The following is a 20,250-nucleotide window of genomic DNA, read 5'->3' as shown; positions in this document are numbered from 1 at the left end:
TCTGAGCCGTTGAATTGCGACTCCACTTTTTGCCTGTTTGATTAGGCCTTAATCTATGGATTTCACATGAATTGGCAGGGGCGCAGCCATGGGTGGGCCTGGAATGGCATAGGGGGTCAGGCCCACCCACTGGGGAGCCGGGCACAGCCAGTCAGAATGAGTTTAAGACAGAAACACTCATCAGTTTCATCAGCTGTACAAGTGGCTGGTCTTAGACGAAGAAGCTGGATGTGGAGGTCCTGGGCTGGTGTGGTTACATGTGGTCTGCGGTTGTGAGGCCGGTTGGACGTACWGCCAAATTCTCTAAAACAACATTGGAGGTGGCTTATGGTAGAGAAAGGAACATTCATTTATCTGGCAACAGCTCTGGTTACATTCCTGCAGTCAGCATGCCAATTGCACGCTCCCTCAAAACTTGAAACATCTGTGGCATTGTGTTRTGTGACAAAACTGCACATTTTAGAGTGGCCTTTTATTGTCCCCAGCACAAGGTGTACCTCTGTAATGATTATGCTGTTTAATCAGCTTCCTGATATGCCAYACCTGTCAGGTGGATGTATTGTCTTGGCAAAATAGAAATGCTCACTAACAGGGATGTAAACTAATTTGTGTACAAAATTTGAGAGAAAWAAGCGTTTTGTGCAGATGGTACATTTCTGGGAGCTTTAATTTCAGCTCGTGAAAAATGGGACTAACACTTTACATGCTGCGTTTATATTTGCATTCAGTAGAATATGCATAAAATGYATCCTTCAATTGCAACGGCTGCCTATGTCCACACATATTGTCTCAAGAAAATGTTATATTTTTAATACCCTCGAACCCAAGTTAGGCATACCGAATTTCAAAATAGGCCATCATCACTCAATCGTGAATGAGCACCCAAAAAGCTAGAGCCGGTGTTGTGCCGAAAACTCCCTCCTCTATGTTTAATATAACACACATACATTATTAATTTCGGTTGCCTATCCTGACGTGAAGTTTGTTCTATAGAAAGTATTTGACTCTGATGTGTGACACAGAAAGTATTTGACTCCAGCCACAAAATTAAGGAAATTGGAAGGGGGGGGGGGATTCTGGCAGGTGGGAGATTTTCGGCACAACACCGGCCCTGGTACATTTCAAATCAAATCAAATCAAATGTTATTTGTCACATACACATGGTTAGCAGATGTTAATGCGAGTGTAGCGAAATGCTTGTGCTTCTAGTTCCGACAACTGCAGTATAACCACGAGTAATCTAACTAACAATTCACAAACTACTACCTTATACACACAAGTGTAAAGGATAAAGAATATGTACATAAAGATATATGAGATGAGTAATGTAGGGTATGTAAACATAAAAGTGGCATAGTTTAAAAGTGGCTAGTGATACTATTATTACACAAAGATGGCAAGATGCAGTAGATGATATAGAGTACAGTATATACATATACATATATATAAGTGGCATTGTTAAAGTGATTGATGACAGACTGTAGCCTGCTTTAAAGCAGAACTCCCCAGGTGAATTACAGCTCAGTGGGGCAGCTGTTTCCATCCCTGACCTTTTATTTCAGGTAATGCGGTTAAGGTTATTGTACAAGGGCAACGCACGGGCAGCATAAATGCTGATTGTTTATGACCTTTCCTGCAGCTCTCACTTCTCCCTCACCTAGAGGGTGTGCGAGATAGATAGGTCGTAGACACAATACGGAGACCACACAGGCCGATTAAAGTAGCCTATAAATGGTCCTACAGCTCCCCAGTCAAATGATACTCATCTGATAGAAATATTCAAGACAGAGTACTGGTCAGCAGCCCAATGAGCCTATACTCTCATCTTGGCATGGACAAAGGCAAACTGTTCCGGTTGTCACCTTTTTTCGGAATGAGCACTAATGAGTGGAAAGGTGAGGCTACTCTACTGCACTGTCTGCTAACGGCTATGTAATTGTTGCCCTCCCAACAAAGAATAATAATATAGTGCAATAAAATCATCCCAAATAGGTGACCATTCAGTCACAAAACAATATAATACAAAGCCTATCGTTTACTTCGACATTACTACAATCACAGCTCGCTGTTCCGTATCCCTCCAACAGAAACCGCTACTATAATCAGCATGGACATCATCTCGCCAAATTGCTACAGTCAAAGAAGTATGTATATTTGATAGGCCTACTTACATGATAGTAGTAGTCTACTTTTCAAAGTAGCACCCCTCAGGAATCGCATCACGAGCAGATTTCCATTCAAATGGTCGAATCCCACCAACAGTGTCACTTGCAGCCAAACTCGCTTGTCTGCGCTTTGGCTTTCATCGATTTGCTGACGTTTAACGCTTTATTTTTTTCTTCTTCAAATTCACGGAATATAATAGGTGTATTTGTATCTTTGTTGGCGAGCATTTGGGGAACACTCGTGTCCCCAATGTATAACGCTGTAAAACAGCACGCTTCACAAACGAAGTCTCCTTGGAAACAGGACGGGGGGGGGGGGGGGGATTTGCATATTCTACACAAAAATATAACACATTTCAAGATTAATGTCCCAGTGGCAATTAAAAATGTGGTATACTGTATATCACACTGTTACATTGTGTTGTTGCTTTGTTAAATGTATCACACTGACACTATTGTCACCAGGCCTATAAGCAGGTTATGCTCCATTCAGCTCTTAATAGTGGATGAAACCTGGTCATGAATGGACATATCTTAGTTGTAAAGTCAGCCACTCAGCCTGCAATATCCTGTTACACAGCCTGACACTGGATCCTATGGTGAAAAAAAGGGCAGGGGTATTCTGTCTCCCTGCCTGGCTATTAACTTACTGCACATGGAGGATCCTCCTTTGTGGCCCACCAATATCATTAGGGAAAGTTCAACATTGCTGCTAGGATAGTTCAAAGGCAATCCTTGGCAACTGATATCACCATAGGATTGCCTTTGTTTCCTTCCATTCATGTTGACAGAAGCCCTACTGCTTTCCTTTCACATGGATGGGGCTCTCGTCATGGATACCATACACTGCTATGGTAAAGATGCAGTAGGCCTATGCCAAGTTTTTGGTTGGGTCTACAAAAAGTACTGCACTGTACACATTTGCACCATAAATTAGCAAAGAATCTCTCTTTCTTTACCTCCCCTTTAATTTACGTTTCAGTGTTCTCCACTCCACCCTATCATTATATCTCTATTGGCCTTTTACCCTTCTACCTCGCCTCATCCTTTCTCTTTCATTATATTGCCAATTGTCTCTCTCATTCCCTCCCTCCCTCCCTCTCCCTCCCTCCCTCTCTACCTGGTTGTCATTTACAGTAACACACCACACTTGACGTCATTCTCCAACAACAGGGTCCAGACGAAGCTGATGGGATTGGCACTTCAACCTTTTCAGCTCTTTGAGGTGATTCGGGCATATACAGTTACAGTGACCAATGTTGTCATATGAATGTGGTCTTGACTTTCAGAATCTTCACATTCTCTTTCTCTACAATTGATCCTCTAGCTAGCCTACTGTTTAAATGGGGTACATAGGCTATTGCTTGTGCAGACAGCAAAAGTACAGACACAGCAGGCATTAAAGGATTAGGATTCATTAACAGTTTAGGAAAGGAAAAGAGCTTATTATTACCACAACAAGGCTTTGGGGTTAGAGCCCGGCACCGTAGGCTCAGCTATTCCATCGTCATAGTAGCAAATGACTGTAACTAATTAATTACTTAGACCACCTGTTCAAAGTATTGGCCTACTAGGCTACTCTCTCTCTCTCTCTCATTGTCTTAAGAATCACAATTATTTTTAACAATGCAAACAATGCTGTTCTGTATTATGAAATACTGGGCTAATACTGTATGTTGTCTTTAATAACATTAAAAGCTCTAAGAGTTGAAAATGGTTAAAGGCCCAGTGCAGTCTCTCTCTCTCTCTCTCTCATTGTCTTAAGAATCACAATTATTTTTAACAATGCAAACAATGCTGTTCTGTATTATGAAATACTGGGCTAATACTGTATGTTGTCTTTAATAACATTAAAAGCTCTAAGAGTTGAAAATGGTTAAAGGCCCAGTGCAGTCAAAAACATTATTTTTTTCTGTGTTTTATTTCATATTACAACAGCTGATGAAACTAACACTGTAAAAGTATGAAAAACATTGTGCAGTGTTATTTTCTGATAGTTGCATGTTGAAAATACAATCYACACAGAAAAACCTTCTACACTTTCTAATCAGAAAGTTTGAATAGTTTTGGCTTTCCATGGCATCACCATGCGGTAAATTGGTTAATAGACTAATAACAAAGAGTTCCAAACCTCTCTKCCAATAACAGCTAGTTTTCAGAGTCTTTTGCTAAACAGGTATTTTGCCCATTTGAATGGAAATCTATTACATTAAGGTACTTAATTGTTACCCAGAAATAATTTGATATTGATATAAAAACGTCTGAATTGGGCCTTTAAGTGTTTGGCTGTGTTTGTTTGTCTACTTATTATAGGCCCATCGCTACTTTGGAGCAGGCCATCGACGACTCCTCTCCATCACACTCTGTTCTGTGTGATGTTGTCATATACACTACATGACCAAARGTATGTTGGACACCTGCTCGTTATACATCTCATTCCAAAATCATGGGCATTAATATGGAGTTGGTCCCCCCCTTTGCTGCTATAACAGCCTCCACTCTTMTGCAAAAATGTTCCAATAGATGTTGGAACATTGCTGCGGGGACTTGCTTCCTTTCAGCCACAAGAGCATTAAGTAAGGTTGGGCGCTGATGTTAAGCAATTGGACCTCGCCTGGCTCGCAGTCAGCATTCCAATACATTCCAAAGGGGTTCGATGGGGTTGAGGTGAGGGCTCTGTGCAGGCCAGTCAAGTTCTTCCACACCGATCTCGACAAAGCATTGGACCTCGCTTTGTGCACAGGGACATTCTCATGCTGAAACAGGAAAGGGACTTCCCCTAACTGTTGCCACAAAGTTGGAAACACAAAATTGTCTAGAATGTCATTGTATCCTGTAGCGTTAAGATTTCCCATCACTGGAACTAAGGGGCCTAGCCCGAACCATGAAAAAAAGTCCCAGACCATTATTCCTCCTCCACCAAACTTTACCGTTGGCACTATGCATTGGGGCAGGTAGCGTTCTCCAGGCATCCGCCAAACCCAGTTTCGTTTGTCGGACTGCCAGATGGTGAAGCGAGGATTGATCACTCCAGAGAATGCGTTTCCACTGCTCCAGAGTCCAATGGCGGCGAGCTTTACACCAGTTCAGCTGACGCTTGGCATTTCGCATGGTGATCTTAGGCTTGTGTGCAGCTGCTCTGCCAAGGAAACCCATTTCATGAAGCTTCCTATGAACAGTTCTTGTGCTGACCTTGCTGCCAAAGGCAGTTTGGAACTCGATATTGAGTGTTGCAACCGAGGACAGATGATTTTTACGCTCTACACGCTTCAGCACTCGTCAGTCCTGTTCTGTGAGCTTGTGTGGCCTACCACTTCGCAGATGTTTCCACTTCACAATAACAGCACTTTCAGTTGATGGGGCAGCTCAAGCAGGGCAGAAATTTGACAAAATTGATTTGTTGGAAAGGCRGCCTCCTATGACGGTGCCATGTTRAATATATAGTATATATATTTTGTATATATAGTGTAGAAGCTCCATAAATATAAAACACTTGTACGGTTATAACACAGAGTTTCAAAACACAGAGGCGCAACATCGCGAGACTCCCGGGAATGTTTACAAAACAGACGAGACCGGTATTTGATAAGTCAATGAGAGAAGTGAAAGATTCTTCATTAGTTGTGAATTTTCTCAAAATCTAAACGCACAACTTAGACTTCACACAATGTCTTAAGTAGTTGAACATGTTATTACTCCAACATCGCGAAAGTGACAATATGAAACGTTTCATTTTCGTAAAAATCTACTTTATATTGAAGGAGTGTCTTTGATTTGACGGCCTGCACATGCGCGGTTAGGCGCGAGACGACCGTTTGTTAACCTAACCTACATATCAAGATACATTTTCAATTTGTATAAARGTTTTATGGTGCGTATTGCTTTTTGTTTTTACATTTACTGATAATTACAAAATAATATTTTAATTCTATCTTCAATAATGTGAAGAGGGGTTTGTTCTCCGCCCACTTCATTTTATGGATAAAGAATCTTCCATGAAAAATAAACTAATTAACAATGAAAGTTAAATCAGCGTCAATATCATTTGGATCAAAATAAAAMAAAATATCAGTCTCTCAAATTAACATTAATAGTAGTTTATTTTAAAATAAAATCTAACTCACAACRAAATCTTCTGACATAAGAACGACCTGATGACGTGTTTCTGCGCATGAGCTTAGCTAGCCAACGTCGCCATGACATCGCCTATAAGTGTGATCGGGGATTTCTATTGGAGAAGCAGTTTTAGCCTATCTTCATACTGTACTGTACTGTTTTAAGCAAACCCATGTCATGTGACATTACCACTGAAGCTACTTCCGCCTGAAATTATCCAATTGGTGATTGACAGGTCTTTGAACGAATCAAAAAACGAAAATAGACCAGTCTGACCAATCACAACGAAGAAAGGGCAGAACTTAGCTTTTGAAGTCCATAATTCGGTCATAGATGGTATCGAATGGAGGTGGAAAGTATCATGTTTGTTAACATATGGTTGAMACCTTTATTAGAATATGAATGCAATAACATACTCAAACTTTGATAATCAAGAACATGTTTTGAAATTAGGCGAAACATTTGAGAAACAACCCAAAGGCGCTTACCACACGGTGAGATGTAAGTGGCATTTTGATCATACTTGCTAGCTAACTTGCTATGATAATATTAGCTAGCTAGTTAACGTTAAGCCCCAAAACATACTATTCAAATTAAATAGCTAGCTAGTTACTTCGATGTCGATGTCACTTTATTAAAAGTGATCTAGTTATCCATTTAGAGTCCTTAGTTTAAACTGTACTATTACATGTTTGTACWTTTAATTGGGCTTTTGGCTAGCCGCACTTGCTTCTGGCATCCATTGATCCGTTTGAGCAGCTACAACAATAGTGGTGGCCTTGTGGCTCCATCTGTTGATGAACAGTGGTAACTTCAACTTCATTATATCAGAATGGACCAAACCAATGATGATTTTGTGCGTAGCCTTCAGTCTGCCCATATGCTTTGYTGTGTAATTCAGTAGTTTGGAACTCAGGCTGTTCTTTTATCTCTTTGATCCAGATGACTTTAAACCAGCCTCCATTGACACCGCCTGTGTGGGGGAGCTGGAGGTGGGAAAAGGAGAACAAGTTACTATCACACTGCCCAATCTGGAGGTAAGAATTAAGCACATAAATGACCCCCCCCCTTTTTAATCTCTATATCCAGTGATCAACTGATTACCTTGATGTTCCCCTTTTACCTAGGGATCCACTGCCCCTGTAACAGTCTTCAAAGGATCCAAGAGGCCTTATATGAAGGAATGTATTCTCATCGTAAACCACGATACTRGAGAGTACCGTCTGGAGAAACTCAACAGCAACATTGCTGTCAAGAAGACCAGGTGGGTGGACAGACTACGGTCGACTTGTTTATTTGGGCAAACTGTAACAAAACATTTTTGCAATGGAAAAACAATAAGCATTTCTTATTGGACACTAACTCTCCATTTTGAAYTGCTTCCTTTCTAGATTATCTTGTCATTCTGATTTGCATTCCATATTTAGTTGTTAACTATAATCTCGTGTGTTTGGGTTGTCAGGGCTGAAGGCAGCAGTAAGATCCAGTCTCGTATAGAGCAGCAGACCAGTCGTCTGAGCCAGCAGATGAAGACTAGTGGTAATGGCAGCAGCAGCAAGACCCCAGCAGGCTCCAAGAGTTCTCCTCCCAAAGAGAATATGTCCCCTGCCTCCCCCATGGATGACATTGAGAGAGGTATGTAGATCACCAGTAGAGCATCATGTGTAAAAGCTATCCTTCTCTCAAACCATCTACACCGAACAAAAATATAAACCCATGTACACATGTAAAGTGTTGGTCCCATGTTMAATGAGCTGAAATAAAAGATACCAGTAATTTGGCATTTGCACAAAAATCATATTACTCTCAAATGTTGTGTACAAATGTGTTTACATAACTGTTAGTGAGAATTTCTCCTTTGCCAAGATAATCCATCCATCTGACAGGTGTGGCATAGCAAGAAACTGATTAAACAGCACGATAATTACACAGGTGCACCTTGTGCTGGGGGCATTTGTGTTTTTTTAAAAGTTATCTGTGACCAACAGATGCATATCTGTATTCCCAGTCGTGTGAAATCCATAGATTAGGGCATCATTTATTTATTTCAATTGACTGATTTCCTGGTATGACCTGTAACTCAGTAAAATCTTTGAAATTGTTGCATGTTGGGTTTTATATTTTTGCTCTGTATAGATTCTAGTCCATGGTCATATAAATGAAACAATTGCTATGTTTGTAAATCCTCTTGTGTTGTGATTCAAGGTCAGAGGTGACATCATTGTTTTCTCTCTCTCTCTGTGTGTGTGCGTGCTACAGAGCTAATGGCAGAGGCGCGGGTCATGGACCAGATGAGTAGTGGGGACTCGTCCTCAGACTCCCACAGCTCCTCATCCTCCAGTAGTGGGGACAGTTCCAGCGGTAGTGACTCTGAGGATGAGTCCCGGCACCCCCCCCCCCCTAGACCCCCTGGGGGTCCCCCCACAGGGCCACCACCCCACCAGGGCATGCCTGTCCTCACCACTGTCACCACCACCACCTCCCCACCATCACCAACTCGCAGTGGAGGACACCTATTGAGCACATTAAGTAAGTTCATCCCTATCTCTTCTGTTCTCTCTCTCACTTACTCTCTGTGTCAGTCTCTCTCCTCTCCTGTAAAACTCTAATAGTTCACTTAATTTCAGTTGGTGACAAAACAAGAATCATTATACCATCTAAACCGCTCTGAAATATAATTTAAATAAACAAAAATATTGTATTTTCAGCTGTTTGAAGCTGGTGTACAAAACAGAAAGTAAAAGAAASTTAAGAACAGGAAGCATAGCATCTTAGACTTGCTTTCAATGAGAGCTTGGTTTGTTGCCCAAAAAGTTACACATCGCAGCTTTAAATACTTGTATAGAACCATTTTATATTTGCATTGCCATATCAGAATTTATTTTTGCATTACTGTGGATGTAGGCTAGGATTGGGCGATGTCTGGGATGACACATCATCTCATCGACCTGATCAAACATCGTTGATATACAATTGTATTGTCTATCTATTTATTTTTCCCAGGGCTGGGGGAGCGTGTCGTTGCGTTGCATAGCAACGCGTAAACGATCTGTAATATGAAGCCTCTGTCATGCACAAATCACCCGATTTAGAGTCTAATGATTAGACTCTAAAATGTGGAAATCATCTTACCAATATTGTATTTTCTTGTGTGCAAATACATTTGATAAATATAAATCAATCATATGGTGTGTGTGGTACTGATAACTTTGAATGGTGATTTGGAACCAAACGTTGTGCGTTTTTCCTATTTTGTTACATTGCAACCTGTAATTTAAATAGATTTTTATTTGGATTTCATGTAATGGACATACACTAAATAGTCCAAATTGGTGAAGTGAAATGAAAACAATTACCTGTTAAAAAAAAACAAAAAAACATTCCAAACGGAAGTGATGCATGCATATGTATTYACCCCCTTTGCTATGAAGCCCCTAAATAAGAGCTGGTGCAACCAATTACGTTCAGAAGTCACACAGATTGCACACAGGTGAACTTGAACAAATTAAGTGTTACATGATCTGTCACATGATTTCAGTATATGTACACCTGTTCTGAAAGGCCCCAGGGTCTGCAACATCACTAAGCAAGGGACACCACCAAACAAGCGGCACCATGAAGACCAAGAACACCTCCAAACAAGTCAGGGACAAAGTTGTGGAGAAGTACAGATCAGGTTTTGGGTTTAATAAAAAAGATCAGAAACCTTGAACATCCCACGGAGCACCATTTAAATCCATTATTAAAAATAGAAAAGAATATGGCAACACAACAAACCTGTCAAGAGCTGGCTGCACACCAAAAACTCACGACCGCAGGCAAGGAGGGCATTAATCAGAGAGCAACAAAGAGACCAAAGATAACCCTGAAGGAGCTGCAAAGCTCCACAGCGGAGATTGGGAGTATCTGTCCATAGGACCTTTTAAACCGTACACTCCACAGAGCTGGGCTTACGGAACAGTTGCCAGAAAAAAAGCCATTGCTTAAAGAAAAAATAAGCGAACACATTTGAGGTCGCCCAAAGAGCATGTGGGGGACTCCCCCAAACATATGGAAGAAGGTACTCTGGTTAGATGAGACTAAAACTGAGCTTTTTTGGCCATCAAAGAAAAACGCTATGTTCTGGCGCAAACCCAACACCTCACATTACCCGGGAACACCATCCCACATACCCCGGGACACCATCATCGGCAGGGACTGGGAAACTTGTCAGAATTGAAGGAATGATGGATAGCGCTAAATACAGGGAAATTCTTGAGGGAACCTGTTTGTCTTCCAGAGATTTTGAGACGGGGACGGAGGTTCACCTTCCAGCAGGACAATGACCCTAAGCATACTGCTAAGCAACATTCGAGTGGTTTAAGGAGAAACATTTACATTTCTTGGAATGACCTAGTCAAAGCCCAGACCTTAATCCAATTGAGAATCTGTGGTATGACTTAAAGGTTGCTGTACACCAGTGGAACCCATCCAACTTGAAGGAGCTGGAGCAGTTTTGCCTTGAAGAATGAGCAAAAATCCCAGTGGCTAGATGTACCAAGCTTATAGAGACATACCCCAAGAGACTTGCAGCTGCAATTGCTGTTAAAGGTGGCTCTACAAAGTATTGACTTTGRGGGGTTGAATAGTTATGCACGCTCAAGTTCAGTTTTTTTTGTCTTATTTGTTTCTCAAGAAAAAATATTTAGCAKCTTCAAAGTGGTAGGCATGTTGTGTAAATCAAATAACACAAACACCCCAAAAAATCTATTTTAATTCCAGGTTGTAAGGCAACAAAATAGAAAAAATGCCAAGGGGGGTGAATACTTTCGCAAGGCACTGTAGTCAAAGATGTAATCAGAGGAGATGATGACCCTCTGGCTTGGTGGAGAGGGAATGAGGGTCGCTTWMCGCTCTTGACCAACTTCGCCTGCAAAAAGCGTTCTGTCTGAATGTGTTTTCAGTAGGCCAACAGCATGCAATATTGTTACCCTGCTCCGCAGTCTATTAAAACTAGAAAAGGTGAACATGCTTGTGTTCCTTGCCAGAACTTTGTCAGCTAATATATAATGACAAGAAAAATAGTCAGAATGGTTATTCATTGCACTTTCTATTTGTTGAATTTTCAAAGCCTGTATTCACACATGCGTCTTATTCAAAATGTAGCCAAAATGTTGTGCCTTAACATACTTATTTGCAGTGTAATTTTTTGGGGTAATTTAATTCTTATTTATTTAGTTGTGTAGCCTATCCAAAGGTGGCTTAGTCTTTAGTCTTTTTTTTTGTTCCTGCTTTTGGAGCTTATGTAATGCCAGTTGCGCAATTCAAGGACGTGAATAAACACTTCCACAATAACAGAAATATTAATTTCTAAGTTTAACTTGTACAGGTAATGTTTACTTCATTGACAGAAGCCTAGTGTAGGCCTGTAATATTGGCTGTTTGGTTTGCAAGGTTTGTCCAGCTGCACACCATTTGTTTTTCCTGAAGCTTTGGTCAGGTGGAGGCCAGAAAATTAAGGTTTCTTTAAACTTCCCATTTTATTATTCTATCTGGCAATTGTTGGTTCTCTCTTTCTCATTATTACCATATCATGTTTTTATGTAGGCTATTCAACAACAACTTTCTGAGATCGAACTCTGTTACTGGCCTCCWAGATTGATTTGAAAGTTGATCATGACATTTTGGCGCGCTGCGCTCCGTCTACAATGTACATTGTAGACATACTATTGCATTATGTGAATAGTAGGCTAAGTCTACCTACCTACCACATATTTATTGAAAAAGGCTATGGCAAATTGGAATAGGTAGGTAATTTGGCATGTCTGTAAAAAAAAATAAAAAAGGATATATATATATCTATACACTGCTCAAAAAAATAAAGGGAACACTTAAACAACACAATGTAACTCCAAGTCAATTACACTTCTGTGAAATCAAACTGTCCACTTAGGAAGCAACACTGATTGACAATAAATTTCACATGCTGTTGTGCAAATGGAATAGACAACAGGTGGAAATTATAGGCAATTAGCAAGACACCCCCCAATAATGGAGTTGTTCTGCAGTTGGTGACCACAGACCACTTCTCAGTTCCTTTGCTTCCTGGCTGATGTTTTGGTCACTTTTGAATGCTGGCGGTGCTTTCACTCTAGTGGTAGCATGAGACGGAGTCTACAACCCACACAAATGGCTCAGGTAGTGCAGCTCATCCAGGATGGCACATCAATGCGAGCTGTGGCAAGAAGGTTTGCTGTGTCTGTCAGCGTAGTGTCCAGAGCATGGAGAGCATGAGGCGCTACCAGGAGACAGGCCAGTACATCAGGAGACGTGGAGGAGGCCGTAGGAGGGCAACAACCCAGCAGCAGGACCGCTACCTCCGCCTTTGTGCAAGGAGGAGCACTGCCAGAGCCCTGCAAAATGACCTCCAGCAGGCCACAAATGTGCATGTGTCTGCTCAAACGGTCAGAAACAGACTCCATGAGGGTGGTATGAGGGCCCGACGTCCACAGGTGGGGGTTGTGCTTACAGCCCAACACCGTGCAGGACGTTTGGCATTTGCCAGAAACACAAGATTGGCAAATTCGCCACTGGCGCCCTGTGCTCTTCACAGATGAAAGCAGGTTCACACTGAGCACATGTGACAGACGTGACAGAGTCTGGAGACGCCGTGGAGAACGTTCTGCTGCCTGCAACATCCTCCAGCATGACCGGTTTGGCGGTGGGTCAGTCATGGTGTGGGTGGCATTTCTTTGGGGGCCGCACAGCCCTCCATGTGCTCGCCAGAGGTAGCCTGACTGCCATTACGTACCGAGATGAGATCCTCAGACCCCTTGTGAGACCATATGCTGGTGCGGTTGGCCCTGGGTTCCTACTATGCAAGACAATGCTAGACCTCATGTGGCTGGAGTGTGTCAGCAGTTCCTGCAAGAGGAAGGCATTGATGCTATGGACTGGCCCGCCCGTTCCCCCAGACCTGAATCCAATTGAGCACATCTGGGACATCATGTCTCGCTCCATCCACCAACGCCACATTGCACCACAGACTGTCCAGGAGTTGGCGGATGCTTTAGTCCAGGTCTGGAAGAGATCCCTCAGGAGACCATCCGCCACCTCATCAGGAGCATGCCCAGGCGTTGTGGGAGGTCATACAGGCACGTGGAGGCCACACACACTACTGAGCCTCATTTTGACTTGTTTTAAGGACATTACATCAAAGTTGGATCAGCCTGTAGTGTGGTTTTCCACTTAATTTTGAGTGTGACTCCAAATCCAGACCTCCATGGGTTGATAAATTTGATTTCCATTGATCATTTGTGTGATTTCGTTGTCAGCACATTCAACTATGTAAAGAAAAAAGTATTTAATAAGAATATTCATTCATTCAGATCTAGGTGTGTTATTTTAGTGTTCCCTTTATTTTTTTGAGCAGTGTATATAGTACCAGTCAATAGTTTGGACACACCTACTCATTCAAGGGTTTTTCTTTATTTTTACAATCTTCTACATTGTAGAAGTAATAGTGAAGACTTAAACTGAAATAACACATATGTAATCATGTAGTAACCAAAAAAGTGTTAAACAAATCAAATATATTTAAGATTCTTCAAAGTAGCCATCTTTTGCCTTGTTGACAACATTGCACACTCTTGGCATTCTCTCAACCAGTTTCATGCACCTGGAATGCATTTCAATTCAAGGTCAGCATCCCAGAGTCGCCACTTCATTGTTGACTTTGAGACTGGTGTTTTGCGTGTACTATTTAATGAAGCTGCCAGTTGAGGACTTGAGGCGTTTGTTTCTCAAACTTGACACTAATGTAGACACCAGTTTGCGCTGTTCTTGAAGGGAGTAGTACACAGCATTGAATGAGATTTCAGTTTCTTGGCAGTTTCTCGCAAGGAATAGCCTCATTTCTCAGAACAAGAATAGACTGACGAGTTTCAGAAGTACTTTGTTTCTGGCCATTTTGAGCCTGTAATCCCACAAATGCTGACGCTCCAGATACTCAACTAGTCTAAAGGCCAGTTTTATTGCTGCTTTAATCAGCACAACCCTTTTCAGCTGTGCAAAATGGTTTTCGAATGGTCAATTAGACTTTTAAAATTATCAACTTGGATTAGCAAACACAACGTGCCATTGGAACACAGGGTTTATGGTTGATGATAATGGGCTTATGTAAGCCTATGTAGATATTACATAAAAATTCTGCCGTTTCCAGCTACAATAGTCATTTACAACATTAACAATATCTACACTGTATTTCTGATCAATTTGATGTTATTTTAATGGACAAAAAAAATGAAATTTCCTTGTTTTTGAAAGAAAAGCTAACTGACCCCAAACTTTTGAGTGTGTGTGTATATATACAGTCGTGGCCAAAAGTTTTGAATGACACATTAATTTTCACAAAGTCTGCTGCCTCAGTTTGTGTGATGGCAATTTGCATATACTCCAGAATTTGTGAAGAGTGATCAGATGAATTGCAAGTCCCTCTTTGCCATGCAAATGAACTGAATCCCCCAAAAACATTTCCACTGCATTTCAGCCCTGCCACAAAAGGACCAGCTGACATGTCAGTGATTCTCTCGTTAGCACCGGTGTGAGTGTTGGTGAGGACAAGGCTGGAGATCACTCTGTCATGCTGATTGAGTTCAAATAACAGACTGGAAGCTTCAAAAGGAGGGTGCTGCTTGGAATCATTGTTCTTCGTTCTTCTTACCGTCATAATTGCTTTGCACAAAAAGGGCTTCACAGGCAAGGATATTGCTGCCAGTAACCATTTATTGGATCATCAAGAACTTCAAGGCGAGTGGTTTAATTGTTGTGAAGAAGGCTTCAGGGCGTCTCCTAAAGTTGATTCAGCTGCGGGATCGGGGCACCACCAGTACAGAGCTTGCTCAGGAATGGCAGCACGCAAGGTGTGAGGCGAAGACTTTTGGAGGATGGCCTGGTGTCAAGAAAGGCAGCAAAGAAGCCACTTTTCTCCAGGAAAAACATCAGGGACAGACTAAATTTCTGCAAAACGTACAGGGATTGGACTGCTGAGGACTGGGGTAAAGTCATTTCTCTGATGAATCCCCTTTCCGATTGTTTGGGGCATCCGGAAAAAAGCTTGTCCGGAGAAGACAAGGTGAGCGCTACCATCAGTCCTGTGTCATGCCAACAGTAAAGCATCCTGAGACCATTCATGTGTGGGGTTGCTTCTCAGCCAAGGAGTGGGCTCACTCACAATTTTGCCTAAGAACACAGCCATGAATAAAGAATGTACCAACACATCCTCCGAGAGCAACTTCTCCCAACCATCCAGGAACAGTTTGGTGACGAACAATGCCTTTTCCACCATGATGGAGCACCTTGCCATAAGGCAAAAGTGATAACTAAGTGGCTCGGGGAACAAAACATGATATTTTGGGTCCATGGCCAGGAAACTCCCCAGACCTTAATCCCATGGAAACTTGGTCAATCCTCAAGAGTGGGTAGACAAACAAAAACCCACAAATTCTGACAAACTCCAAGCATTGATTATGCAAGAATGGGCTGCCATCAGTCAGGATGTGGCCCAGAAGTTAATTGACTGCATGCCAGTGTGATTGCAGAGGTCTTGAAAAAGAAGGGTCAACACTGCAAATATTGACTCTTTGCATCAACTTCATGTAATTGTCAATAAAAGCCTTTGACACTTATGAAATGCTTCTAATATACTTCAGTATTCCAAGTAACATCTGACAAAAATATCTAAAGACACTGAAGCAGCAACCTTTGTGGAAATGAATATTTGTCATTCTCAAAACTTTTTGGCCACAACTGTACTATTGTCTGACATATCATCAATGGCGATGACATCATGATATCTGTCAACATTGTTGATTTATACCATAATATCGCCCAACCCTAATGTATGCTGTACGTGTAAGACTGTACTCTACTGTACTGTAAGACCTATACAGAACCTAGTCAGGCTAGAAGCGTGTATTTCCTATTTTCTATATTGTGACATGGTATGGGGGTGTTGATGTTAAATGCACCACTTAACTCAATGGATTTATAACTTTCCCACTTCCACCTTTTTGCAGAGAATGACCTGCAATTAAGTGAGTCTGGCAGTGAAAGTGACGATGACTGACCAGTGAGTGACACTATAATACTGTGGGTGTGTTCAAGAGGTCAGTCTGTGGACAGGCACGGACCTCCAGATGGATGGGCGTCCTTTACGGTCACAACAGAAGTGGAATAAGACGATGGAATATGGATGTGATCTTCTTAATGCCAAACAAGACTGCACTCCTACACCTCCGGAAGCAACACGCTCAGCACCAGCATTTCAGTTTAATGTGTCTTAATAATTCTATCAATAGTCTGAGTTGTCTGTCTGTTAGTGCCTTTTTGACAGACATGGGCCAATAGTTGTGATCAATTCTCTTATCTACACATTTGAACTGGATTATTTTCACTGTTCATTTGAGTATTTACTAGTTACTACTAGTTTAGTGTTACTACTAGTTGGCCAAAGTGAACTGGGAACCATACTCCTGATTTGAACAGACAAGGTACTGCTGTTATCAAGGATAGCGTCAGTGTTTCATTAGTTGTAGTACTTAGCCTTTCTGCTGTGAAATAATTACTCTTAAAGTATAGGGAATAGGTTGAAGCAGTCATATCATTTAGTTATTAGGATTTATCTTCATGTTACTTTTTTTGTTTAATATATATATGGCCTAGCAACATATCAAGGTGGGGGTATTTGAGGAAACTAGTGCACTACTTGAAATGGATGATTTAGCCTAGCGTGGGCTAAACGCAACTTAACGATTTTGCTCAGTGTTGCTACTTAATGTATTTGAAAGATTATTGGCTTTGTAGCTTTAAACCTTCAATACTTGAATCTGACTAATGAATATTTATATTTAACATATTTACTCAAAGACCAACAGCTTATAACAGCAATGGGAGTGTAGGTAAACTAGAGCCTGATGCCAGTGAGTCTCAGCGCTGCCTTTAGAACTGCCTTTCCGTTTACTACCATCTTTCTGTTGCTATTGTTACAGGGGCGAGTCTCAAAAGGGTTTCTTTGCTGATTTCATTCATCTACTCATTCTAAAAAAAAAAAATGCATTGGAGGAGAAGGCTTGAGGGTATTAAGCTTGGATCTTCTCCATTGCATTTTAAGAAAGAGGTGATTCATCAAGGAATTCATGAGACACGTGAGGAATCCAGGAAAGACTTCTTAGAAAGAGCCCAGGTCATATCCTGCTACCGCAGGATATTATTATTGCGTGCGAATAATCTCTCCTTTCTCCCGAAGTGTGCACTTGTTCACTTCCCTTCATGATTCGAAAGGAAATCACTGGCATATGGAAACTCCTAGCCCATGCCTCCACCAATCCAATGCCTTTATATTTGTGGGGAGTTGTGAATGAGTGCACACTTCAGGAGAAAGGAGAGATTATTGGGATGTAACAACCATGACCTCTATAACAACCTCGGGCAACGGAAAGAAGGGCAGAGAGTGAGGAAACAGCCTCTGACTGGATAAATAACAATAAATTGTAATAATAAAGTAATATGTTGAAGAATTGTGGATTCAGTAGGTGGTCATGAATAAGTAACTATTTGACTTTTTTTCTTTTTCGATAAATAAAACGTTAATTGTTGTCAGCGTTTTGTGTTAGGTCCTTTATTTATCTTATGTTGGAATGCTTTATTATGCACTATTCTCTTACTCAAGTTGGGGGGGAACCAGCTGCTGTGCAATACTAATGTAATTAAAACTTTGCAAATGAGAAATTCTGCCAGAGATATTCCTAGATGTAAATTGAAATGTTACCAAATATAGAAACATATTGTGATTTGCTATCAAGGGGATGCATTTGGCAAGGCCCCATCTTTTTTAGATACCTCTACCGAAGGTAGAACAAAACAACCATGTTTTTCACATCTCCGTCTCCCGTTTATGAAACGGATGTTTGTGTAAAAATATTTTACTGCAAAAGTGGTTAAATTGATAGATATTGGGACATACCCCCTAAACTCTAAAAGACAGAATAATGTCTGGCTTGGGGTGGGCCACAAACTAATTTAACCCAATATCGCAAGCTCTGACATTGCTAAAATGTGGAATACAAGTAGTCGTCTGCCCTATATACACAAAACAACATCATTAGGATATCTTGGAAATATAGACATGTAAACACAGAGATACTTGAAATATAGAAGTAAACACAGAGATAAAAGTGGAAATATAGACATGTAAACACAGAGATACAATAGGTGGAATTTAGCCAAATTTGATCACATTCACATTTTATCCAAACACAAATAAATGGGCTATACATAGGCTACATTACATTACATTACATTACTGTCATGAAAATTATGTTCTCGATGTTCATAAACCCAATTAATTAACTACTCAGCCTGAAACCCAAATTTGTAGGAAACTGGTTGAAATGAATCAGACAGAGGCCCAGCTACGATAGTCAGAAAATGTATTTACGAGAGCGCTGCTGTGCATATACAAAACGTTCCTTTTATAACCTTCTCTTAACCTACGCACATAATACACACTAACATTTGGATCTCTCTTTTTCTCCTGGAGTCTCACCACAGTTTATTACCACTCAGCTGACAGTTCCAGTCCCCCCAGATACGGGAAACCTGGAGGGGCTCTCCCTGTCCTATCTTATCTCCCAGAGTTATAGCTGGGTCGGTTCAAACATAGGGTAAGGTCCTCTTTGTTTTCTTTCGGCACACACACATACATTCCTCTCTTCCGTCAACCTGTGGACCTGTGTTTATTCTTTTTAATTACTCCTTGTCGATGCTACATAACCTCTAATCCCTAATGGTTAAGTTTCCGGGTAGAATTATTTAATCATTCATCTTAACCCTATATAAAATCTTTTAACAATTACCAGCTCAGTTGAGCAGACTGAGAAATCATCTTGTTTTCTTCACATACATTTCTGTAAAGGGTTCTTGCTTCTGTATGTCACGGAGTGATGTGTTGTCAGGCTATAAAATAATAGTTACAGTTCATATAGGGAATAAATTCATTAGGTCCTAATCTATGGATTTCACATGACTAGGAATACAGATATGCATATGTTGGTCACAGATACCTGAAGAAAAAATAAAGGTAGGGGGTGGATCAGAAAAACCAGTCAGTATCTAGTGTGACACACCATTTGCCTCATGCAGAACAACACATCTCCTTCACATAGAGTTGATCAGGCTGTTTATTGGGGCCTGTGGAATCTTGTCCCACTCCTCTTCGATGGCATTGCGAAGTTGCTGGATATTGGTGGGAAATAGAACATGCTGTCGTACATGTCGTCCCAGAGCATCCCAAAACATACTCAATGTTGACATGTCTGGTGAGTATGCAGCCATGAAAGAACTGGGACATTTTCAGCTTCCAGGAATTGTGTTGTACAGATCCTTGCGACATGGGACCGTGCATCATGAGGTGATGGCGGCAGATGAATTGCACGACAATGGGCCTCAGGATCTTGTCACAGTATCTCTGTGCATTCAAATTGCCATCGAATAAACGCAATTGTGTTTCTGTCCGTTGTGTATTGGCTTCCCATACAATAAACCCACTGCCACCATGGGGCACTTGTTCACAACGTTGAAATCAGCAAACCGCTCATCCACACAACGCCATACACGCTGACTGCCATCGCCTGGTACAGTTGAAACTGGGATTAATCCTATAAGAGCACAGTTCTGGCAATCGAAGGTGAGCATTTGCCCACTGAATTCGGTTACGACCCAAACTGCAGTCAGGTCAAGCACGCAGATGAGCTTCCCTGGGACGTTTTCTGACAGTTTGTGCAGAAATAATTAGGATGTGCAAACCCACAGTTTCATCAGCTGTCCTGGTGCTGGTCTCAGCTAATCCCGCAGGTGAAGAAGCCGGATACAGAAGTCCTGGGCTGGCGTGTTACATGTGGTCTGCAGTTGTGAGGCCTGTTGGTCGTTACTG

At 41.4% G+C, this 20,250-nt stretch overlaps 1 protein-coding gene across 1 annotated transcript; it reads left to right on the top strand.

The window, feature by feature from the left end:
• The first annotated feature begins 6,604 nt into the window (after positions 1–6,604).
• LOC111977226 (ELL-associated factor 2-like) lies at positions 6,605–16,446 on the top strand. The gene is made up of 6 exons (XM_024006599.2): positions 6,605–6,782; positions 7,224–7,318; positions 7,409–7,545; positions 7,744–7,916; positions 8,541–8,810; positions 16,337–16,446. The coding sequence occupies exons 1-6, from the start codon at positions 6,680–6,682 to the stop codon at positions 16,384–16,386; spliced, it is 828 nt and encodes a 275-aa protein (XP_023862367.1). The 5' UTR covers positions 6,605–6,679; the 3' UTR covers positions 16,387–16,446.
• The last annotated feature ends 3,804 nt before the right edge of the window (positions 16,447–20,250 follow it).

The sequence above is a fragment of the Salvelinus sp. IW2-2015 genome, linkage group LG2 (assembly GCF_002910315.2).
Source record: "Salvelinus sp. IW2-2015 linkage group LG2, ASM291031v2, whole genome shotgun sequence".
In the NCBI taxonomy this organism is placed as follows: Eukaryota; Metazoa; Chordata; class Actinopteri; order Salmoniformes; family Salmonidae; genus Salvelinus; species Salvelinus sp. IW2-2015.
Note: the sequence above shows the minus strand (reverse complement) of the source record. Positions and strands in the feature narration are given on the sequence as shown.